Source organism: Podarcis tiliguerta (genome assembly GCF_965153285.1).
Source record: "Podarcis tiliguerta genome assembly, chromosome: 17".
NCBI classification, from domain to species: Eukaryota; Metazoa; Chordata; class Lepidosauria; order Squamata; family Lacertidae; genus Podarcis; species Podarcis tiliguerta.
Genome location: NC_139550.1, coordinates 34,158,779 through 34,183,628, shown reverse-complemented (window position 1 = coordinate 34,183,628; position 24,850 = coordinate 34,158,779). Strand labels below are relative to the sequence as shown.

The following is a 24,850-nucleotide window of genomic DNA, read 5'->3' as shown; positions in this document are numbered from 1 at the left end:
GTGGACTCACAATAGCAAAGTGTGATGTCACAAGGCAGGCGTGCAGCTGGAGCAGGAAATGCGAGGGCCGGTCCAATGTCCTAGCATAAATATTACATGTTCCATACTGCAAGTGATGGTGGATTTTAGCAATCAGGTAAGAAACTGTCGCTGAGATTATTTAAAACTTGTGCCGTGGGGAGGGAGGAGCTCAGATGAGTAGAATATGGAATTGGGGATCAATGCTCAAAGTCTCATTTCCATCACTGGCACCTAAGCACACACGCAAAGCACTAATTTGAAAGTGTGTGCTATATTTCTCAGGATTGCATCTATAATCACATTCCAATTGAACCCCTAGCTTCTAGAGAATTGTGTTGTTGTTTTTTAGCATTTATATAGTGCTTAGTGCTGAAAACACTTCAGAAACATTTAGCATTTATGTAGTGTTGAGTGCTCAAAATGCCTTGTGTAAGCATTATCCTTACAAAAGACCTGTATGTTAGGACAGTATTATTATCTCGTTCTTGTTAGCTAGGAAGGTGGGTACTGAGGCTAAGAAAAATGGGCTTACCTAAAAGCTACCTAGGATGCGGGTGGCACTGTGGTCTAAACCACTGTGAGCCTCTTGGGCTTGCTGATCAGAAGGTCGGCTGTTCAAAACCCCGCGACAGGGTGAGCTCCCATTGCTCAGTCCCAGCTCCTGCCAGCCTAGCAGTTCGAAAGCATGCCAAAAAAAAAGTGCAAGTGGATAAATAGGTACCTCTCCAGCGGGAAGGTAAACGGCGTTTCCGTGTGCTGCTCTGGTTTTGGTGTTCCGTTGCGCCAGAAGCAGCTTAGTCATTCTGGCCACATGACCTGGAAAAACTGCAGACAAACGCCGGCCCCCTCGGCCTGCAAAGTGAGATGAGCACCGCAACCCCAGAGTCGCCTGCGACTGGACTTAACTGTCAGAGGTCCTTTACCTTTTAAAAAGCCACCTAGTGCACTTTTGGCAAAGGTGGGGTTTTTTTCTGTGTTGAAAAAACCCTTACCAAATTACCGGTACTGGAGCTGGGGGTAACTAAAAGCCCTATCCTTGTCTGTCTACTCAAGACTCAGCTCTTCTAATGGAGTAAGGAGTTTCCCTTTCCACTGACTGTTTTCCCACTCCAGTTTGCGCCTCCAGCCCCGCCCCATAGCATTTCTTCCCACCTGATTTCAAATGCATGTTCAAATGTACCATGAAGTTACTCTATTGTCAAGCCGTGGAGCTCCCATCTACAACAGAAAGCTAAGAACTGATAGTCAGCTTGACAACACTGAATGAGATGGGCTTGGTATAAGTAAGGAACCTTCCTATGGGAAGCCCATGATAGGATGTGAAGGCAAAGTAGTCCTGTCCCATTGTTATTCCCCAAATACTGCTCCTGAGCAGCACAACCTGCGTGGCGAGTCCCCCCCCCCCCCCCCAGGATAAATAAAGACACAAGACACCATAATTTAAGGTTAAATGGGTAAATTAGGCCACAACTTTATTGAATTCAGGAATGAGAGGCATTGGCTTAGGCATTGGTCCTATCGACTATCCGGCTCCAGCCCATTTGCTGGAGACACGGGAAGGGTTAACACCATAGAGGGGGAGTCTCCTGCCGAGGCACGTTAACTAGGCGCTCCCCCGGTCACCGCTCTGGGGCGTGCCTTTGGCCCACACCTCCATAGGCTTCGGACAGGGTCACGCCCCCCCGGAGTCCTTTATCGGACCACCCTTCGTTCACCGGGGGGAGGTGATGGCGTTCCTCCCCCCCCCCACATCCTCTTAACCCCTTCTTACCAATGCCTAACCACCAATGGAGTTGTGACGAGTTGCTACGAGGTAGGCGAAAAACCAAATGGCTGTAAATTGCCAATTGGGAAAAATTCCTACCATGCCCCTTGCGGCGACAGACCGAAGTCCATAGCAAAGTCAGAGATCTACCTAAAGTCTACCCAAAGGGAGGGAGGGTGGGAAAACGTGGGGGCTAGCTGGCGAAAAGAGGGTGAGCCCCCTCTGCGCTGGCCCTAAATAGGGCAGGCCACGCCCCCCCAGCCAGCCGATTGGCTGGCGGGGGGGGGGAGACGCAGCCGGGATTCCCCTGCTCTCACGGGGGCTGAAACTAGCCCCCGCTCACATGGGGGTGGGCGTGAAACCCGCAACCCCACCTCCTGGGCAGGCCGGAAGTGGCTCTGCCTCTGCATCTGGATAGAATGCAGCTCATCAAAGTCTCCTGCCTTACAGGTCTGTTACGAGGCTTGCTGCGAAATGATGCCTATGTAGTGCTTTGAGCATTCTAAAAGGGCTATATAAATGCTAAAGTGTGTGTGTGTTTTAATCTTTTAACTTGCTATCTGGCACCCCTAACGACTTGCTCCCAAGCTGAGGACGTTCTTATCTTTGTCATAAGCTGGCTGAGGCTGAAGTAGTTTATGTGGCTTTCTCAGCTTAGGGTGACCAAGCTGAAAATGTTAAGATCCAGCAGAGAGATAGCCTGGCGGATGGAGGCAAGTAATGCGGTACCTCAGAGATACAATCTGCGCCCCCAAAGACCTTGCAAGCTGTGAAAAGGCTGCTGGCCTCAGTCTATGTGAAGGAAGAGGACCTTCCTTCCAATCACTCCTGGGATGAAAACGGTGGTGCCAGAAGGATTTGCACTTGCTTGTGAGTGAGATGCAGAAACGTTAAGAATCCCGAAAGCCAACAAAGCTCTGTTGGGTCCATCAGCAAATAAAAATTCCTTCCTCTGTTACAGTTTTCATCCCAGGAGTGACATGCGTGAAATAAATAACCACAGTATCAGAAAAGGACTTGCGTGCCTCTATTCACATGGTATCTGCGGTGGAACTGAGTTCTAAACTTTTCTCCTTCCCCCACATGGTGCCTTTGACCACAAAACCATGTGCTGTTTCAATTTGAAAAGGAGAAATAAAACTCCTGCCAGCTCTGGGTCAAAGTTGCCTGTTTCTTTGGTACCCCCGGTGAGGGGATTCAAGCTTGCACGGCTCTGAAGAGTTTCTCCTTGCCTGTTGCTGCCTGCAACTGCCTGATTGCGCTGGGAGAGATTGAGATAAGCATTTGTGATTAGCATTAAGCAACACAGCAGAGAAGGGAAGTCTGGCACGAAACCCGCACAGCTGGCTCTTTCTGCCCATGACTCTTCTAAGGCAGCTGCCGCCACTGGGACACTTGTAAGCCAGTTCAGCCTTTTTGTGTCTGCAAGTGTGGATGGTCTTTCTGCTTTCAGGGACCTTCTGCTGGCTTGGGAAGAGAAAGAACATGGTGGGTCTGCTTTGCTGATAGCCAGGGATGCAGGCAGAACAAATCTGGCTTGTAGAGACTTGAGCAGGACGGAGGATATTGCTGGCTCCTGGCGGCCTGGATCGAGAGCACGATAAAGAAGAGAACTTTATGGGCAGAAGGAATTCCACGCTGTGCTTGGCACCTGTGACCTCCAGAGCCCCTTTCCTTTGAAAGTTTTACAGCGGCTTGCTCTCCTTCCTCCTCTTCTTCCAACTCCCCCCACCCATTAAAACAAAACAAAGAGCCCTCTGGATGCATCGCAGTGACTAGAAATGCTGCTTCCTTCTACTGCACCTCCAACTCACTCCAGCTCTCGGAAGAACTGGGGAGGAGCCTGACTTCTCCCCTTGCCTCCAGGACAGTCCAGCGGAGCAAGGGAGGTGGGGACACACTGTTTTGCCAGTGCTGATGCTTCAGCTGGGTACCTAAAGATCCAGCAGTGCATCCATTGCATCTCCCTCCAGACTGGATGCATTATGACACACCTGTGGAGCCCTTGCCTTTGGCCTGCCTGAAGAGCTATCCCCGAGACCAGCAGAAGCCTTGGCCAAAGACTGAGCTGTGCCATGGCTTCCGAAAGACCCTCCAACCTGCCCAGCATTCCTGAAGACACCTCCAGTACCACGGACGATGACGAGGCCTTCCTCCCCAATGAGTCCAGTGACTCACAGGCCTTAGCCAAACAGGTGACCCTTAGCAGGGCTCCCAGCTCTCCGGTCTTGTTTGCTGCCCATTCGCCCAACTACCTCATGAAACTGAAGGTCAGCAGGAGCACGTACGACTTTGGTCGGAAAATGAAAACAGTGGGGTAAGAACTTGCTTTAACCCCCCAGAGCTGCTGGTGACAGGGTGGGGTGTGGGGTTAGGGACTGTGTTCCAACATCCACAGGAAGCAATTATGAGGCTACCTGAGGCCAGAACACACAAAAAGATGGACAGCAGCATCCTTGAGGCCTGATTAAAGAAGCCCACATTCTGAAAGGTTGATTCTGGCCTTAGAATGATATATAGGAAAACTATTGCACAGTTTTGCTGGGTTTGTATGTCTTTTATCAGGTAGTGTGAGAGGGTACTTTAGCTTTTGCAGAATTAGATTTTTTAAATGTTATACAGTGGTCTGGGGGGCCAACAAAGATGTTTGGTTGGTAAACATGGAGGCTGTGAGAGAGGGTGCTGTTGCCTCTTCTTCTGGCTCATTGTGGTCTGAGTGAGATGATCTAATTAGGTGTGTGTTGTGGGGAATAAAGCACTGGGTTTGTGTGTTATAGCTGTTTTGCTGTTTCAGGAGGGCTATAGTGAGATGCGCTTGGGAGCTGCTCCAATGTAAGATGCACTCCAGCCTCCTTTAGCAAGGCTACTCCTCTCATTCCTGGATTGCACACTCTCTTAGCAGTCCAGTTCTGCCTTTAGCCCTGCAGCAAAGAGTCAGAATGACAGCAGGAAACCACACAGAGCAAGCTGGAGTTAACTCTTTATTAGCCCCCTCCAAAAGGATTTGCACAGGAGTGTCAGGCCTAATGAGCGCAGCAACTCTGCTCCAGCAGGTCTTGCCCCCTTGAGGCAGTTGCAGAGACGGAAGGTCCCCACTTCCCCATAGCTGCCTGTCCCCTCCTCTTCAGGGTCCCCCCCCCCCCCCGAACAATCTGAGACTGGGCCTGTGTCAAGTTAACTTCTCCTCCTCTTTCTTCATGCCTCTCCTGGTTTTGGGAGACCAGAGGGGAGGGGAGCTTGTCATAGCAGAAGGGAAACACCAGCCTGACTCATCTCTGCCTCTTACCACACCTCATCTCCTGCTTCAGCTTCAGCCTCCGAGTCTGGACTGTTTTCTGCCACAGACTCCCCACGCTCACTAAGCCTTGTTACTTCTTCAGCTTCTGACACTCCTTTCCCCTGTCTTCTCCCTCCAACCACTCAGCATTGTCCCACCCCCTTTTCCCAGACTCTGTGCCTTCTTTCCCCGGGCGTTCCCCAGCTGGTTTCTCCCGCCCTTCCTTTGTGTCCAACCAGTCCATAACACCAAGAGAAAAATGCTTAAAATTGCTGCCTATGGAAAAGGAAAGTGCCTAGATATTAGGGATGGGTGTTGGAGTTGGGGTAGGGAAGAGACATGCAGAGGTGTCAGAGAAGCAGGAGCCTGTTCAGGCTTCTGAAACACCCTTCCCTGACCAGCCGGAGATGGTTTTTTTTGTTCCAAGGGTTCCAGTAAACCCAGCCCTGTTTGAATTTCCAGGAATGAGATATGTTTTCTTTCCAGGAGATGAAAGCAGAAATTGGATTCTCAAAAATGCCACCTTACATACAGGATACCAGATACTGCATTTGTACAGTCATGTGGTAGACTTGTGGAATGTACTCTCAGTCCTGGAAGACTCCAAAATAGCAGGAAAATTGGGGTGGGCATTTACAGAGAAGGCTGTGCATGCTTACTCCAGTCCAGTCCCATCCCAGGACAGAGACAGCAGTTTTATTTTTGCACAAAGAACTTCTCCTTTGTGTAGGACATTGGAACCACGCAGGGTGGTCTCTTTGAGACAAATGCCACACTAAATGGTTTTGAGCTGAAGTTCATGAGGTCTCCTTTCAAAGGAGAGCCAGATATCAGTGAAGCCAGGGGTATTTCTCTCTCTCTCTCTCTCTCTCTCTCTCTCTCTCTCTCTCTCTCTCTCAGGCCAGAAAGACTTGCATGTTATCCTTGCATGATATCATAGCCTAATATAGCATACTCTTGGAGGGTGGGGCCTGGGTACAAAGAGAAGAGTCAATATGGAGCAAATGACAGCTTCCTATTGATTGATTGATTGATTGATTGATTGTAGTTGTACAATTTGGCTGACAATATATTTCTATGATAGGCTGGTGACTAGGGTTGCCACTTCTAGCATTGGGTCATCATGTCTGCGGTGGCTTGTCCTTTACTGCGAGATCCAGTTTAGCACCTTTCCTAATGAAAAACCAGCTTTGCTAACAATTATAGTGCTATCTGGTCTCTCATGTGTAACTTTCTTGCCGATCCTGGGCTTCAAAAGGGTGAGGTGGGCAGCCATGTCCAACAGATTTGCAAGTGCAGTGGCAGCCATTGCCACTGATACAACATACATATAACCAGGGGGTGAAGGTGGTGCTGTGGTCTAAACCACTGAGCCTCTTGGGCTTGCCAATCAGAAGGTTGGCTGTTCAAATCCCCGCGATGGGGTGAGCTCCTGTTGCTCTGTCCCAGCTCCTGCCAACCTAGCAGTTCGAAAGCATGCCAGTGCAAGTAGAAAAATAGGTACCACTGTGGTGGGAAGGTAAATGGCATTTCCGTGCGCTCTGGTTTCCGTCACGGTGCTCCATTGCACCAGAAACGGTTTAGTCCTGCTGGCCACATGACCCGGAAAGCTGTCTGTGGACAAACGGTGACTCCTTCGGCCTGAAAACGAGATGAGCGTCGCACCCCATAGTCACCTTTGACTGGACATAACCATCCAGGGGTCCTTTACCTTTACCTTTTTTTACCAACTTGAATAAAATATTGAGGGGGGCAGGTAAACCCCACCCCACATTATTGATCACAAGAAACACCATTGGAATGGCAATGCATATCAACTTTGCAGGGGTCCAGCACTCTCAAAGATTTTATGGGGGGGTGCAAAGGCCCCTCAATGCCTAGGAGTTGGCTCCTATGCAAGTAACATGATCGGAACATCTTGCACACTCCAAACGTACCCTTGCTCCACATTTCTAGGCACAGGTCTGGGCTTTCCTAGTCTGGGGCCAAGCACTCTTTTCCCCTTCACTGCTTTCCCCACAAAACCTCACTCTTTACCGTTGAATCAGAGCAAATGGCAATCCACAGAAAACCCGACTTGTCCTTTGCTTCGATTCAGCAGTATAGATTGGGTTTCCTTGAGAAAAGTGGTGGGGTAAAAAGAAAAGAACTGGACAGTGCTGTCTTGTACCTAGAAAGCAAAAGTTAAGTGCATTTTACTTACTATATGTGGGGTTTTGTGTCAGCATTGCTTGTGCAGGTTCTCTGCTGTTCACTTGTGTTCCTTTGGTGGTGAGAGAGGTTGGGGTTGGCCTAGGGTGTGGTTGTTCATTTGTGGTTGGCTGTGGTGGTCTTTGTTTTCATGTGTGAGTGGGGTGGGTGGATGTTTTTGGATCAGGTTAGCCATATTGATTTGTATGCTGTTGGTGGATTTTTGTCATTGTCTTGTTGAGCTTTGTATGCGATAAAAGGGAGCCATACCGGGGTGAAGGCATCTTCTTCTATTTGTCCCCATGTAAGTAAAATAGAAACAGCGCCCCTCCACCCAACCCCATCTCCCCCCCACACCTCTTCCCCCCTTTTCTTCCTAATGTCTCAACAAATGAAACTGATTTGTAAAACTGTTACGTGGAAAAAAAATACGAGCGAGAGACATTGCACACACTTCTGTAATTCAAGGTAATAATAATAATAATAATAATAATAATAATAATAATAATAATAATAATGGTAAGTGCATCAGTTTGCATCTGTTGCTGTTCCTGAATTGTCTTTCGAAAGGCAGTTTTATGTAGAGTAGTTCAGTCTCAATGTCCCTAGCACATGGATAATGGATTCAAAGTCTGCTCTTTCAAGATAAGCTGGAATGCCAGCTAGTGAAAAGTCCTCCTGGCCACTGGTCTTCCACCTGGCCATTTAAGCACCAAGTCCAGCACTGCTGCCCAACTGCGAACTTGTTCCTTCAAGGGGTGTGCGGTCCTGTCCAAGACCACTTGCAAACACCCATCCACATGCCTGTACAGTGGTACCTTGGTTCTCAAACTTAATCCGTTCCAGAAGTCCGTTCCAAAACCAAAGCATTCCAGAACCCATAGAAAGTAATGCAGAACGAATTAATCTGTTCCAGACTTTTAAAAACAACCCCTAAAACAGCAATTTAACAAGAATTTTACTATCTGACGAGACCATTGATCCATAAAATGAAAGCAATAATCAATGTACTGTGCTGTAAAATAAATAAGGCAGTATTGTAGATGAAAAAAATTAAAATTATTTTTTTTCTTACCCACAGTGATGATAGTCATTGTTTGGATGGGGGGCTTTTATCCATTTCCACAGTCACACAATCAATCAATCATTAGCTGAACTGGGTTCCACACAGTCACAAAAACAAATTAATCGAAAAAGCTTCAAAAACAAAAACACAAAATAAATAGCAAAAACGAAAGTGCCAAACCTAACCAGTTCCGGACGTCCATTTGACTTCCAAAATGTTCAGAAACCAAGGCATAGCTTCTGATTGGTGCAAATGCCCCAGAAACAATAGCCAACAGCTGCATCGGAGGTTCTGAAAAAGTTTGAAAACCAGAACACTTACTTCCAGATTTTTGGAGTTTGAGAACCAAGACGTTTGAGAACCAAGGTACCACTGTCTCGTGCCTGGATTACACTTTAGCTCGTTCACTCTAATCCAGCCCCAACTGCTTCCCAGGCGCTGGTTCAAGAGTTCAGCCTCCTCCTTGAGAGTCATTGGTGGAAAGAGCAGCTGGGTGTCTCCTGCAGAGAGGAGAGCTAATACAGCTGCCAGGAGGAGGAGTAAATCTCGTGCTGAGAGACCAGAATCCAGAGTCCATACGGAAGAGCATTTTCTCTTTGGCTTAATTAGAGTTTATTCTGTTCGCTCAACTCCCATATTCACCAGGCTCTACCTGTGACCTGCCAGATGGGATGCCATCTGAAATATGGACCTAGATTCACCTCTGAGTCTCATGGTCTGAGCCTTAGAAGATTTGGCAACCCTTGTGTAGGGATGGGCAGATCAGTCTGGCTTGGCTCAGTTTCACATCTGCTCCATTCATCAGTCCATTCTGTCCCATTTCCATATTAGTTTGATAGATACTGGAAACAGTGTTTCATCTCAGCTTGTACTTTAAAAAGAATCCAAGTACAGTGGTGCCCCGCAAGACGAATGCCTCGCAAGACGGAAAACCCGCTAGACGAAAGGGTTTTCCGTTTTTCGATGCGCTTCGCAGGACGAATTTCCCTATGGGCTTGCTTCGCAAGACGAAAATGTCTTGCGAGTCTTGAGATTTTTTTTCGCTCCCCACCCCTTTTTTCTAAGCCGCTAAACCGCTAATAGCCTTTTAGCAGCTAATCCGCTAATCCCTTAAGCCTTTAATAGCCACTAATAGCCGCTAATAGCGCTAAGCCGCTAATAGGGTTGCTTCGCAAGACGAAAAAACCGCTAGACAAATTAATTTCGTCTTGCGAGGCACCACTGTACTTCATGCCAATAAATTTCGAGAACTGCAAAACCCAAAGGTTAATTGCATGCCAACCCATGTATTATTAGCCCGAGAGATGTGGGTGTAGGTCCAGAGCAAATCAAATTCCCTTCCCACCCCCGCTGCTGATTGGTGTAGCTTACTCTAGAACCCAAAGCAACAAAATAGTGGACCCTCAGGTTACATTACCTTTGGGTAACGTAACTCTCGGGTTGCGAACACAGCTCTGCGTACCATGCATGTGCGCAGAAGCAGTGCCTGTAGATGTGGACTTTTCAGGGTACATACGGACCCCCGGAATAAATTAAGTTTGTATCCGGAGGGTCCACTGTACAGTGGTACCTCAGATTAAGATCTTAATTCGTTCTGGAGGTCCATTCTTAACTTGAAACAGTTTTTAACCTGAGACACCACTTTAGCTAATGGGGCCTCCTGCTGCCGTTGTGTCACGATTTCGGTTCTCATCCTGAGGTAAAGTTCTCAACCCGAGGTACTACTTCCGGGTTAGCAGAGTCTGTAACCTGAAGCGTATGTAACCCGAAGCGTCTGTAACCTGAGGTACCACTGTATATTGAATGGAACCCAGTCCTTACTTTTAAATCTCTGAAAGTACATGAGCCAGATTTGGTGGGTTGGCGGGTGGGGAGATAGCCGGAAGAGGCTATTACAGTGGTGCCCGGCAAGACGAATGCCTCACAAGACAGAAAACCCGCTAGACGAAAGGGTTTTCCGTTTTTCAATGCGCTTCGCAGGATGAATTTGACTATGGGCTTGCTTCACAAGACGAAAATGTCTTGCGATTCTTGCGATTTTTTTTGCTCCCCACCCCCTTTTTCTAAGGCACTAAGCTGCTAATAGCCTTTTAGCAGCTAATCCGCTAATCCCTTAAGCCTTTAATAGCCGCTTAATAGCCGCTAAACCGCTAATAGCGCTAATCCGCTAATAGGGTTGCTTCGCAAGACGAAAAAACCGCTAGACGAAGAGACTCGCAGAACGGATTCTTTTCGTCTTGCGAGGCACCACTGTATGTGTGTTTTTCCCAAGGAGACAAATTGGTTGGGGAAAGCTGCTCTTTCTCTGTAACGTCACAGGTCTAGAAATAGTTCCCAGAGCCTGCGCCGTGTTTTGTTCAAAAGGGCTAAGCAAAAGGAACCGAAAGCTGTGGCCAAAGTAGAGGCATCAGCGGAAAGGTGGCTGCTGCTTCTTCCTCTTGCTGCTGCTCATTTCCGGCCCAGCCAAGCCTGGTCTCTTTAACAGCAGCCCCGGGCTTTTCCTGGAATGAAGATTAAAGTGACGTGGCCTCCAAGCAGGCAGGCTGCGAGTGAGACAGGGAAACTTCATGTGCTAAGTTTCTGTGCATCGGGCTGCTGGAGAAGACACAGGGTTTGTTTCCAAAAACCTGATATGTTTCAAGAATTTCTGTGCTGCTCAAAAGTTCTTTAACCAGAAGATACTGGTTTAATTTATAAAACGCAGGCTAATTTTCTTTATCTTGGGGTCCAAGATGGCTACAGCTGGGTATTATTTATTATTATTATTATTTATTAAATTTATATACCACCCTTTATCCAAAGATCTCAGGGCAGTTCACAAGATAAAAATACAGGGTAAAAGCACAAATAAATAGAACCAAAACAAAACAATAATCCCCACCCCTCCCACAAGCACATTAAAAAGACTATAGAATATCAATCAGCCCAAGGCCTGGTTGAAGAAAAACATTTTTGCCTGGTGCCTAAAGGTATATAATGAAGACACCAAATGAACTTTCCTGGGGAAAGCATTCCACAAACTGGGAGCCACTGCAGAAAACATCCGCTCTCATGTTGTCACCTTCTGAACCTCTCGTGGAGGAGACACATGAAGGGCCTCTGATGATGATCACAGGGTCCAGGTTGGTTATACCTTGAGATATTGCGGTCCAGAACCATTTAAGGCTTCATAGGTAAAAACCAGCACTTTGAATTGGGCCTGGAAGCTAATCGGCAGCCAGTGCAGTCGGGTCAGGATCGGTGTAATATGTTCAAACCATCTTGCTTCAGTAGGCAACCTGGCTGCAAAATTTTGCACCAGCTGAAGTTTATGAACCGTTTTCAGAGGCAGCCCTGTGTATGGATTGCATTGCAGTAATCTGGCCTAGAGGTTACCAGAGCATAGACAACAGATATTCAGCTATCCCTGTCCTGATGGTGTCCACCTAGGCCACCAGCCGAAGCTGATGGAAGGCACTCTGTGCCACCAAAGCCACCGGAGCCTTAAGCAACAGCAGAGGATCCAGGTGTGACCCCAAGCCACATACTCGCTCCTTCAGAGGCCATGTAACTCCCTCACGAGCAGGCCGCCTCCCATCCAGCCAGCCTAAGGAACCACCCACTAACAGTGCCTCAGTCTTATCTGGATTGTGCTTCAGTTTACTGGCTCTCATCCAGTCCATTACCAAGGCAAGACAGCAGTCCAGCACATCCACTGCAGTTGTGAAGGAGAAGCAGAGCTGTGTGTCATCAACATTTTGCTGACAACGTACTCCAAAACTCTGGATGACCCAACTCAGCGGTTTCATGTAGATGTTAAACAACAGGGGGGATCAACTTGAACCCTGAGGAACCCAACACTCAAGGATTCCTGGAGCCAATAGGCACTCCCCAACCATCACACTCTGGGAACAACCATCCAAGTAGGACTACAGAACCACTACGAAGCAGTGCCACCAACCCCCAACACAAGACAGCCTCTCCAGAAGGATGCAATGGCCAATGGTATCAAAAGCCACTGAGAGGTTGAGGAGAATTAACAAGGACATATTTCCCTTTTCTCTCTCCTGACAGAGGTCATCATACAGGGCAACCGGAGCAGTTTCTGTGCCAAAACTGGGTCTAAATCTGATGGAAATGGAGCTAGAATATCAGTTTCCTCCAATGAGCACCTTCTCAAGAATCTTAACAAGAAGGGAAGATTAGCAACTGACCAGTAGTTAGTTAGGTTTTCTGAATCACGTGAAGGTTTCTTAAGGAGAGATTTTACCACTGCCTCCTTCAAGAAGGCAGGGACCACCCCCTCTCATAAAGAAGCATTAATCACCTCCCAGGCCCAGCCAGCTGTCCCCTCCATGCTAGTTTTTTATCAGCCAAGAGGGGCAAAGGTCCAGGGTGCAAGCAGTCACCCTGGCCGATTCAAACACCTTGTCCGCATCCTCAAGCCTTACCAACTGAAACTCATCCAACACAACAGGACTAGACAGTGCTCTGGACACCCCTTGACTGTCACCCCTAGTGTCACATTTTATAACACATTTATGACGTTTTAACTCACCAGTATAGATTAGTCTTGGGATTCCTCAACACCGCCCCTGAAACCATCTCTGTCAACTCAGGCAGGGCAGGGCAACGAGGTGAGTGGTAAACCAACAGAATCCCTAATCTGTCCTGATTGCCCAGTGCGCACCCTGGTGGACACAGCTAGGTGAGACCAACTCCACCCTGCTCACCCACCCAGGTCTTGGCGATACAAACCAAACCAACCTCCTCATCCGCAATCAGATCATGGATGAGAGGGAGGTCTGAGCATCTACAAATATGAGGGCTGGCTGATAGGACAACCACGTTGCCCAGGTTGGAGGAGGGGCTGGCACATGGCACAGTCACCAGCTGCCTGTGCTGTGTGCCCCTTACCCAGCCTGCCCCAGCTCCCACACCATACCGCCCCCTGCCCTGAAGTATTGCAATCCCCGCCCCCAGCTCTCCCCCAGCTCCTCTCCTCCCAGGCATATTTTTCAAGTAAAACAACACCAACCCTGAATTTAAAACAATGCAAGTTTAAAAACCCACCCCCGTTACAACAAAAATCTTACCATAAGGGGCCTGGCCCCACACCCTCGTTCCACCCTTGAAATGCTTCCCCCAAAGGAATGATGACCTCCAAGGCCAGCTGGCTTTAGAGCGCTCCCCCAGCTGGAGCAATGAGGGTGAGGCAGAGTCCATAAATGCAGGTGTGCATGTTTATCACTAGGATTTTTTGGGGGGGTGCTGGTGGTTCTTTTTTTAACAGATTTTTAAAGACATATCTTTCTAAAATGCACTGAGGTGCAACTCATTATGTACCGCGCTTTACCTTGTGCTTTATCCACAATTTAGTCCCCACTATGGAGCTTTGGCGTACTGCTTCTGGTGCTCACACACTTAGCTTTGGAAAACTTTAGTTTGGAAGAAGCAGCACTTTGAAGTACGCTCGCATATCTTTTGCCTTGCTGTCATCTTCAGTGAAAAAAGTTTTGCAGACTTTAGAAACAATGCACAAAGCAAGTTAAACCTGTTTGCTAAAGGCGAAAAGATGTGCAGCTTGTGTACGCACCATAAACAGTGACTACTCTTTTTAAACTGCCTTCAACTCCTTGGAGCGGGGGGGGGGGGGGGGGAGAGTTTCCTGCCGTTTCAGAAGGTCAGATGTTTGCCTGTGCTATGAGACAAGGAAGGAACTAAGTTTTTTATTCCTGCTTACGCAGGCTTAAGGGTACTCTTACTGATTTTAAAGATCAGGTAAGAAAACGAGAAGGTCCCTATCCCCACACTGGTTCTAGTAATTTGCAGATAAAAACAAAGTCCCTTTTGCGCAGTTGTGCTATCCCTGCGCTTCTATAAGCCATACTTTGCTATTCAAAATAAACCTTATGCTGCAGCATGTAAAAATGGTAGGCTTTATTGTGTGTCCAGACAGAGATTTAACTTCTAGATACCCATGGAAGAGTCTGAAGCCTGGCAAGTCTGATTCGGGTGTCTGCATACTAATGCTTTTTCTCAAAAGCCACATTCTCCTCACAAGGGAAAAACAGAGAGCAGGGGTGCTAACTTTAATAAAATATTGGGGTGGGGGACCCCTTGGCCTTTAGGACTTGGCTCCTATGACAGAGAGCAGGGCGGGGGAACAGGGACCATAGGGACTGATTCTGCCGCACAGCTGCTGTTTTGGAGATACTGGGAATATCTGGGAGTCACTTCAAAGACCTTTGGCAGTCTGTGGATTTAAACAGAAGCAATTCTCATGCAACACACCCAGGCAGAAAATGGGAAGCTTGGTGGTGTAGAGGTTGCATTTATAATTCAGCAGTATACAAATTTATAGTAAGACTATAGTCTACATTTTTCAACCAAATGTGTAAGTGTGAGACAGTGGCCTAAGATAGAACAACCTTTGGAAAAACCTATTTGTTCTTCCCCTGGTAAAAAGGTAAAGGGACCCCTGACTGTTAGGTCCAGTCGTGGCTGACTCTGGGGTTGCAGCGCTCATCTCGCTTTACTGGCCAAGGGAGCCAGTGTGCAGCTTCCAGGTCATGTGGCCAGCATGACTAAGCCTCTTCTGGCGAACCAGAGCAGCGCACGGAAACACCTTCCCGCTGGAGTGGTACCTATTTATCTACTTGCACTTTGATGTGCTTTCGAACTGCTAGGTGGGCAGGAGCTGGGACCGAGCAATGGGAGCTCACCCCGTCACGGGGATTCGAACCGCCAACCTTCTGATCGGCAAACCCTAGGCTCTTGTAGTTTAGACCACAGCGCCACCCATGTCTCTTCTTCCCCTGGTAAAGAGCCAGCCATGCCCAGTCTCTGGCCTGTGCTGGCTACTGTGTCATCTATATGGACTGGCAAGGGGTTTGCTTGGGCTGTGCTCTATGTGCAGACCCCTGGGATTGGGTACACTGGAGCAGCACTTTCTCTGATACCCCTGAATTCCTCAGCAGGCCTCTTAGGACACATGCGCCAATGTGGAAGGGCAGCTTCCATGGCTCCTCCTCCTCCTACCATGGAGGGGAAGCAGCCCCCGGCCTGTGGCAGGGGCAGGAGGAGCCACCGGCACCGCTGGCAATGGAAACTGAGCTACCACGTGACACCCGGATGTGACGTCATGGCATCATGACATCACACATAACGTCAGCCCCCCAATCTCCTACCTGAGTCGGCAAGCCTGATGGGAGCTAGTTGCTAGTAGTGATTTGTTTTTAACCAGGGCTGTGAAAGCGTTTCAAGGACATTCTGCCCCTGCTCAGAGAATTGTGGGCACCAGAGCTGCTTAAGGGTTGCTGGGAGCTGTAACTCTGTGAGGGGTAAACTACAATGCCCAGGTTTTTTGAGGCCACTCTCCCGGGGCTCTCCAAAAGACTGCCAACCTGAGTGTGTCCGCACACCTGCTCTGTAAATTCCCCTGATGAAGACAGCTGAAGTGTGTTGAAGGTTGGCCATTAAACAATCATTGTGTTTTACTGGCCTTTCCTATGGTGTATTTCCTTTCAGCATTCAAAATACCTACCTTTTCACTAGTATAATGCAGTGGTTAGAGTTCTAGCCTGGGACCTGAAAGACCAGGAGTCTACATCAGCAATAAAGCTCACTGGGAGCCACTGGGTCAGTCACAGTTTTCCATGCTAACAGGGTTAGGTTGATGATACAATTACCGTATTTTTCGCTCTATAAGACGCACCAGACCACAAGACACACCTAGTTTTTGGAGGAGGAAAACAAGAAAAAAAATATATTCTGAATCTCAGAAGCCAGAGCAGCAAGAGGGATCGCTCCACAGTGAAAGCAGCAACCCCTCTTGCTGTTCTGGCTTCTGTGATAGCTGTGCAGCCTGCATTCGCTCCATAAGACGCACACACATTTCCCCTTACTTTTTAGGAGGGAAAAAGTGAGTCTTATAGAGCAAAAAATACGGTATGTGTGACCTCCCTGCAGGAAAGGAGGGATAAAAATGCAGACACCCCAAGTGTCCCTATTTCCCATGGACAGTCCTGGATTTATTGAAGCTGTCCCAGTTTCTGATTTGATCCCAGAACGTTCCGCTTTTCCTTAGGACGTCTGTATTTTCATTGGAGAAATGTTGGAGGGTATGGAGTTTTGTGACCCCCAAGCCAAGGGGATAAGTAACTATACAACCTTTAAAAGACATCTGAAGGCAGCCCTGTACAAGGAAGGTTTTTTAATGTTGTGTTATGTTTTTATGTATGTTGGAAGCTGCCCAAAGGGACTGGGGCAACTCAGTCAGTAGGGCAGCGTATAAATATTATTATTATTATTATTATTATTATTATTATTATTGAATAGGATGTCTGTATTTTCATTGGAGAAATGTTGGAGGGTATGGAAATATAACAATACATACATGTACAGTATACATATACAGTGGTACCTCTGGTTACATAAGCTTCAAGTTACATAAACTTCAGGTTACAGACTCTGCTAACCCAGAAATAGTACCTTGGGTTAAGAACTTTGCTTCATGATGAGAACAGAAATCGTGCTCCGGCGGCGTGGCGGCAGCTGGAGGCCCCATTAGCTAAAGTGGTACTTCAGGTTAAGAACAGTTTCGGGTTAAGAACGGACCTCCGGAACGAATTAAGTACTTAGCCCGAGGTACCACTGTATAAACAAAATCCTGTATCCCCTTTACTTGTAGTAAGCCCCATTTAACATTCCAACTTACTTTGGAATAGACATCTATGGAAATCTGCTGTTGAATTTGTTTGTACTGGTATCAAACACTCTAAGCCTTTTTGTCCCGTAAACAGCCTTTTTAAAAAAAAACTCCTAAAATTGACAACCGTAGTAGTGTACTCAACTTAAGTCACAACATAAATAGTCCTCTTAAAGTGATTTCTAATATTAGCTTCTCCATCTAAAATGAGGAATATTTTTTGATCAGTATGTAGTTGTCAAATTTTTTTAATACAGGTTTCTGTAAATTGTTTTCCTTCTTTTGCAGCCTGATCCTATGCATGTTTACTCAGAAGTAAGTCCCACTGAGTTCAATAGGGCCTACTCCCAAGTAAGTATGTATAGGATTGTAGCATTAATCTTAGAAAGTTGGCTTTTATTTTATTTTTATTTTGCTGGCCATAGATGCAAACTCGGCACATGCACACGCACAGTGGGAACCCTTAACAACACCCAGTTTGTTACTAAAAACCCATCACCACCAAGAAGCAGTGCAAATCCAGAAGGAATTTCTCCTTAACAAGCCAAGTGAAATAAAGGGGAGCTGCACAGAGGGCTCAGGTGTTCTGCTATCTGCAGAGAACCACTCTTAAAGTTGGAGGCTCTGTTCCTTATGCGGTGCTTGCAGTCTGGGCTAGCTCCAAGTTTCAGGGGATTCCCCCCCCCCCTTACAAAGCACCCCTTGGTAAGTCCCCAGCCACAACTTTCTCCTGACCAGAGGAGCAAGCATTAGTTCCCTGCAGGAACTCTCTGCCTGAGAGTTTGCCTGTTTGCAGTTCTCTTCCTTGCGTTGTGTTTCCAATTCTGTTCCCCCACATCTCTTTGCCATTACCTCACACATACTTCCTCGTTGGTTTGTCCCTTTGGCATTTCTAACTGGGGACTGTCAATTACAAAAAGAAAAGAAACCCGCAAATTTGCACAAATAACAAGAGCATCGTCGCGTCCGGTTTGGCTCACAATCTGTGCCTGCGAAAATAGTGGCTCAGGCTAAAGAAACTGTATAGGTCTGGAATCCTGTTGGCTCCCTTGAATTCCTTCCCTGCACTCTCTGCCGTCTGCAGCGCTGGTGCTGGAGTGCAGGATCAAGCTGGCTGAGAAGCTTCCTCCGTTGGCTAGCAGCCATAGTGGAAAAAACTGCACTGGCAGAGTCCCAGCTTCAAAACCCCTGTTGCCTTACATGGGCAGATTTTGCTTTTAAAAAACGGATCTATGGCTGCAGTCTTTGCTGCAGAATTTACTTGAGGAGGGCAGGGCCAGGAGGCACAATGGATTATTTCCCCCTTGCAGACTGGGAAGATGGAGGTGCAGGGGGCGGCTGCTTGGGGGCAGGGTGAAAGAAGCATCTAGCTCCAATTTTCCTAGGACTTACTGTATTTTTCCATCTATAAGACGCCCCCATCGGGTGGCGCTGTGGGTAAAACCTCAGTGCCTAGGACTTGCTGATCGTATGGTTGGCAGTTCGAATCCCCGCGGCAGGGTGAGCTCATCCCCGCGGCGGGGTGAGCTCCTCGTTCTGTCCCAGCTCCTGCCCACCTAGCAGTTCAAAAGCACTTTTAAGTGCAAGTAGATAAATAGGGACCGCTTTATAGTGGGAAGGTAAACGGCGTTTCCGTGTGCTGCGCTGGTGCTGGCTCACCAGCTGCAGCTTTGTCACGCTGGCCACGTGACCCGGAAGTGTCTTCGGACAGCGCCGGCTCACGGCCTCTAGAGCGAGATGAGCACGCAACCCTAGAGTCGGACACGACTGGCCCGTACAGGCAGGGGTACCTTTACCTTTTAATTTTTGACATAATATTTTAGGGGGAAAACCTAGTCTTAGACACAGAAAAATGTGGTATTTTCTGTGAGGGTTGGTTGCCTTTTGACCTTTCCTGGCAGGCTAAGAACAGTATCTTTCCTTGACCATGGGATATTGAAGCTAAGAGCATTCCCATCGTTCTGATGGTGACAGAAAGACGTCAAACTGGAATCTGTTAGGGCGTTCCAAAAGTGCCTGTGGATATTGCCTGTGCATCCTCCTGACAGAGTGTCCTTGTTAAGCAACAGCTCCTGCTTGGGTACCCAAAGGTCCGGCAGATGCAGTAATAGTTTTCTGTTCACTGTATTAAGGTCAAATGTCTTCCTACAACACACCTGATGTGCAAATCTCTAGTCTACAGTGATTCATACAATGGCAATCAATTCCTCTTGATGACCACTAGGTGGCAATGTCCCCCTTTTTTTCTAGCTTCAGTACTTTGTGTGATGACATGAATGGGCCAAACTGTTTCTAGAGGAAAAGCTACTTTGCAGAGGGCACACTTTAGAGTGAAGAAAATCCAGAAAATGTGTGACTCCTCCCCCTGCCAGCACTTCTCCACTTCAAAACTCCCATTCCAATAATATATTTTTTATTCAAATTTTATGGGTTTTCTATTACAGAGTAATTTACAAAATGCGTTGTTGTCTTTAAACAAAATGCTAGGTTTTAAAAAGGTAAATGTACCCTGACCTGGCTGGGGCTGATGGGAGCTGGAAGCCTGCCAACTTAGCAGTTCGAAAGCACGTCAAAGTGCAAGTAGATAAATAGGTACCACTCCGGCGGGAAGGTAAATGCCGTTTCCGTGCGCTGCTCTGGTTTTGCCAGAAGCAGCTTAGTCATGCTGGCCACATGACCTGGAAAAACTGTCTGCGGACAAACGCCGGCTCCCTCGGCCAGTAAAGCGAGATGAGTGCCGCAACCCCAGAGTCGGCCACGTCTGGACCTAATGGCCCTTTACCTTTTTTTTAGTCTTATGTAAGTAAGGATATTGGTCCTCAATAAATCACGTGTGGGGATGAAATCTGTAGGCCGTGGGTAGGCAAACTAAAGCCCGGGGGCTGGATCCAGCCCAACCACCTTCTAAATTCGGCCCGCGGACAGTCCGGGAATCAGGGTGTTTTTACATGCGTAGAATGTGTACTTTTATTTAAAATGCATCTCTGGGTTATTTGTGGGGCATAGGAATTCATTCATTATTTTTCCCCCAAAATATAGTCCGGCTCCCCACAAGGTCTGTGGGACAGTGGACCGGCCCCCTGCTGAAAAAGTTTGCTGACCCCTGCTGTAGGCCAATATTTTATTTTATTTGTATCTCGTCCTCCATCCCAACAGTGGCAAATATATCTGTGATAAAAGAATAGTTTTTTAAAAAAATAGAAATGTATTTAAAACATTTTTTTTAAAAGTGAAAAGATTTTAAAACAATAAACACGGCAAAACATGAAACAGATTTTTACATAGGTGCATCATGGGCGCATTTAGTTTTTTTCTGTGATAAGTGGACTGTTTCCCACGTAATCCCTATTCAGGCATTCAGATCCTACACTATTCAACACTGCAGGGGTGAGCATGCTAGCCCCACCTGCTTTGTTTGTCACGGGTCCCATTGCCCCCCATGAGTTGGAGGGCTGAATGTCTACTTCCCTGCTCATGAGGACTCCCCATGCAATTTGGAGCCCTGATCTTCCAGGGTTTGGGGAGCCACAATGAGCAGAGAAGACTCTACACTGCAGAAGTCCTCCTCCCCAACAAGCAGAAGGTAGTGAAACCCTCAATCTCCTCCTCGATGGCTTGAGTCTTGAGAGGTGTCAACTTGTCTGCAAGTTGCAAAGGATTCACGCTTGGCCAGGTCTCATTTGCATGTGTGCACTGAGACTGCCATTTAAATCACATTTCTGGGGGGTGATTGATCGTGGTGACCAGCAGTCTTTCTGGGAAGTTTGCCCACTGCTACAGATCTCATTCAGGAACCCCAGTAAGCTTCCAACTTCTCCAGGATTCTCGGGAACACAGTTTAACATGGCATTTCAGTCCTGGAATAATAATGCGCATTAGCAAGAGCTGTCCACAAGAGGGCATTGCAATGTAATTTGTTGAACTACATGTGAAGTCCCATATTGCGGAGTTGGGCAAAAGGTAGATTGGAACCTACTATTAGATTACTGGGTGATTTGTAACAGAGCATCAAGGGATTGTGACTGCCACTCGCTGGATAATGGCAACAGGAAAAAGGCCCGCAAAAAAATATAATTCTGTAAGGATCTCGAATCAGCTGTAACTGGCAGGTTGACTAGTATTGTTTGTTCCGCTGTGTGACTCATGGTTTGTGGCAGGTGTTTGTCTCCACCTCTCAGCCACCATTTCAGGTCTGGCTCCACTTGGTGGGTCTTGGGGTTCTAGTAAAAATAAAACCCAAAGCAGATCCCACAAGCATGTAGCTTGCAGCTGCTTGGTGTTCTTCTTTTTAACTTGTAGATTTGGACTGTGAATGCTTAAACTAGCTTCCTGAATGATAGTTGTTAAGGAGACATTTGCCTTAGACTGTCATCCCTGATGGGCGATTACCGTATTTTTTGCTCTATAAGACTCACTTTTTCCCTCCTAAAAAGTAAGGGGAAATGTGTGTGCGTCTTATGGAGCGAATGCAGGCTGCGCAGCTATCCCAGAAGCCAGAACAGCAAGAGGGATCGCTGCTTTCGCTGCGCAGTGATCCCTCTTGTTGTTTTGGCTTCTGAGATTCAGAATTTTTTTTCCCTTGTTTTCCTCCTCCAAAAACTAGGTGCGTCTTATGGAGCGAAAAATACGGTGTTTTCTTGCACCCTGATACAGAGCCTAGGGCTTCTAAGAACATCTAAAACACCAGATTAAAAGTTGTATTAAAGCCATAAACTAAAGATTCTAAAATGCAATACAGTAATGAAAAGAATCAGCAATACAGTTCTCAGCCTACCCCTCTCATCATGCTAAAAAAGCAAAAGGGGCAAGAAATAAAGAGCGAAGATTATACATATATGATGAATTTGGGGTTTCATGATGTTAGAGGCTTAGATTTGTGTGTGTGATGGTTTCCATCTCTTTTGCTTAAACCACCTGCTAAACTGAGGTGGCAATGGCGAGAGTTTTCTTTCTTTCCTGTCCTCCAGCCCGTGAGGATGGTTTGAAAAGAGGGCCAAGCATGGAAACCGCCTGCTTCCAGATCCACCCCAAAGTTTCCCTGCCAAGCCTCTGGTGTGTTTTGGGGAAAAGGGCAGCAGGGAGAGGCAAGGAGTGTGTGTCTGTTCTCTGGATTTAGCCCAGAGACCTGGGCCATAGCTGTCAACGTTTCCCTTTTTTAAAGGGAAATTCCCTTATTCCGAATAGGATTCCTCACAAGAAAAGGGAAAAGTTGATAGCTATGGCCTGGGTACCCTGGAGGGGATGCTAACTGTTGAATAGTGGGTAGACATAGCAGACGACACAGCGATTCTTCCAAAGCAGCTCTTTATTTGTAAGCTGGACAGAACTGAACAGCAAACAGCTCAGCCGGCCTGCTTTTATAGGCAGCCGGCTGTCAACAATGTAGTAACAACAACCCAGGGTTTCCCCCCTAAAATAACTGACGTGGACCTGAGTGAAAACTACATACACAATACTCCTGGTGGCCAGGGTGAGAACTTCAATGCATAACACTAACCAGGCTCAGAGTAAAAGCACAAACAGTCGTCAGAGCAAGAAGGGTGCGACTTCACACACACTCTCTCACACACACCCTCAGCAGCCCACCCATGTTCCAGTCAACTGGGATGAACTTTCTGTCTGTGGGAAAGGATCTTATGCCCCTTCCCACAACTGCGCAGCCAAATTCGGACAGTTAAGTGGCTGAAGGAAATGCTTTGCAAATGTAGGGGCTCCCATTGGAAGCTGTGGCACTCACTGGCTCTGCAAGCTCAATTCAGGTTCTGCCCTGCACAAATAATGACCCAGCTTCAGCTCTGCTTAAGGCGGCATTCTACAGAGTAGCAGCAGCCACAACCCAGGGCAACCAAGCCAGGTGGGCAGGGTATAAATTTTTATTATTATTATTAAAGAGGCCCACAAATGTTACTCTGGCTGCAGAAATGCTTCCTAGCCTGCTGGGGGCTGGCAGAGGAGGGAGGGAGAGTTATGTACCTCTTTGTAGCAGCCCACTGCATTTCTGTGTTTAAGACAGCCCACTTACACAGCCCTAAACTGATTTTTGAATTCTGAATTTATTGCTATTCACGTTTTATTTTATGCTGTATTTTATGCTGTTTTTTGTTGCATCAATTAAGTGTTTTAAATTTGTTGTTAGCCGCCCTGAGCCTGGTTTTCTGAACCCAGAAGGGCGGGGTATAAATAAAAAATTATTATTATTATTATTGTTGTTGTTGTTGTTGTTGTTGTTATTCTGTGTACAGGTGAGGGGTGAAGCACTCTGTCCTGGCTATTCCACCAGTATGCTCACTTGTTTTACGGCTACCAGGCTAGTGTGTAAATGCAAGGGTGGGCCAGGATAACTCAGGGACCTGTGCCGTGTTTGGCTGAAAAATTGTCTTTCTTGGAAGCTCAGCTTTTATCTTGAACACAGAGCACATTTCTGATGGCTGTAGAACATTTGAAAACATTGCTAGCACGTTTCCCGCTAAGTGCTACTATATTGGTGGGTTTGGTGTTACTGGGCCTTGTGTGGCTTTGGACTATGCCTGCCTCCCACTGCTTTTCCCAGACATTTTTGGTGGAGGATCCCCTGGCTATGCTATATTCTACCTAGTGAAACTCACCTGGAATTGGCATTTTGTTGTCTTTTCAGCATCAAGTTAAGACTTTCCTGATCTCCTGGGCGTTTTGAGTTCTGGTTTTCAGTCTTTGCGTATGGTTTTCATGTAGCATATGCATGGCTATTTTAGTTCTGTGTTGTGTGTCGTATTTTGTTGCATTGACTTTGCATCGGGTTTTGTGCTTTATTGCCTCTTAAGCTCAATGTGGGTTTTTACTGTAATCTGGTTTTGTTCTGTTTTCATTCTTTTTCATCTTTGCATGATGCCTAGAGAATTCATTTCGTGGGGCATTTCTTATATGCAGTAAAGAAATAGATGTCATACCCATCAGGTGTAAATAAAGAGCTTTGGGGCAGGAGGAAGAAAAGGGTTTGCTTGTGCTGTTCCAAGTATACAGGAGTGTCCTTATTTTCAGCTGTGAAAATTGTTCTATAACACGACAGAATTGTTTATGTGTGCGCAGGCAAAATATGAATAGCACTCAGCTCAACTGCTCTTCTCCAGAACTATCCCCTAATTTGTGTATATTCCTATCCTCAAGGATAATCCAGCATAACTGGAAATCCGTTGGAATTTGATGGTTTTCTGTGTAAAATATTTCTGAAGCACCCTTGGGACTTTCGTTTCGTTCTTCAGTAATTTATTTTTAAGAAACGTAATGGCACGTCCCCCTTTGACCTTGTGCTGGATTTCTTTCCTGCCATATCCCCAGGGGCTCAGTGTGGGTGGCTAAAGTGCTTTCTCACAATTTATCCTTATACCAGACCATTTGAGGCCCAAAGATAGAGACTTTCCCAGTAATCTGAATATCAGAGGGTAGATTTACATATTACCTTTAAAAAAAGTTTTATCCTAATTCCTCCCCCCCCCCCCCAGTGTACCTGGAATGTGTGCTAGGTATGAGGTCTGCATGCACAATGGGACTTTCCGCCCCCCCCCCCCCATGCCCCTCAAACCTGCTGTGGGGCAGACTGTATACAGCTCTTGCAGACTGTATACAGTATTCTACTGTCCCTGAGGTGCCAGAGCTTCTTTTTAGAACCCTGCTGAGAGACACTCTGGAAATGGGCAAGAGTATACACTGCTTTTACAGCACATTATATAATACACAGTATATGTTAATGGATGCGGGTGGCGCTGTGGATTAGACCACAGAGCCTAGGACTTGCCAGTCAGAAGGTCGGAGGTTCGAATCCTGGAGACGGGGTGAGCTCTCGTTGCTCGGTCCCCGCTCCTGCCC

General features: G+C 47.0%; 1 protein-coding gene across 4 annotated transcripts in view; it reads left to right on the top strand.

Moving 5' to 3' along the window:
* Window positions 1-24,850, top strand: part of PDE4A (phosphodiesterase 4A) — a 367,050-nt gene that overhangs the window by 254,630 nt on the left and 87,570 nt on the right. The window contains exons 1-2 of one of the 4 annotated variants that reach the window (XM_083419842.1): window positions 15-136; window positions 3,240-4,103. The exons of 2 other annotated variants lie outside the window; for them this stretch is intronic. In XM_083419842.1, the coding sequence (XP_083275968.1) occupies window positions 3,862-4,103 (242 nt within the window). In that variant the 5' untranslated portion in view covers window positions 15-136; window positions 3,240-3,861. Of the gene's footprint in view, window positions 1-14; window positions 137-3,239; window positions 4,278-24,850 lie in introns of those variants that run through there. One more of the 4 variants, XM_083419846.1, reaches the window with a different exon arrangement.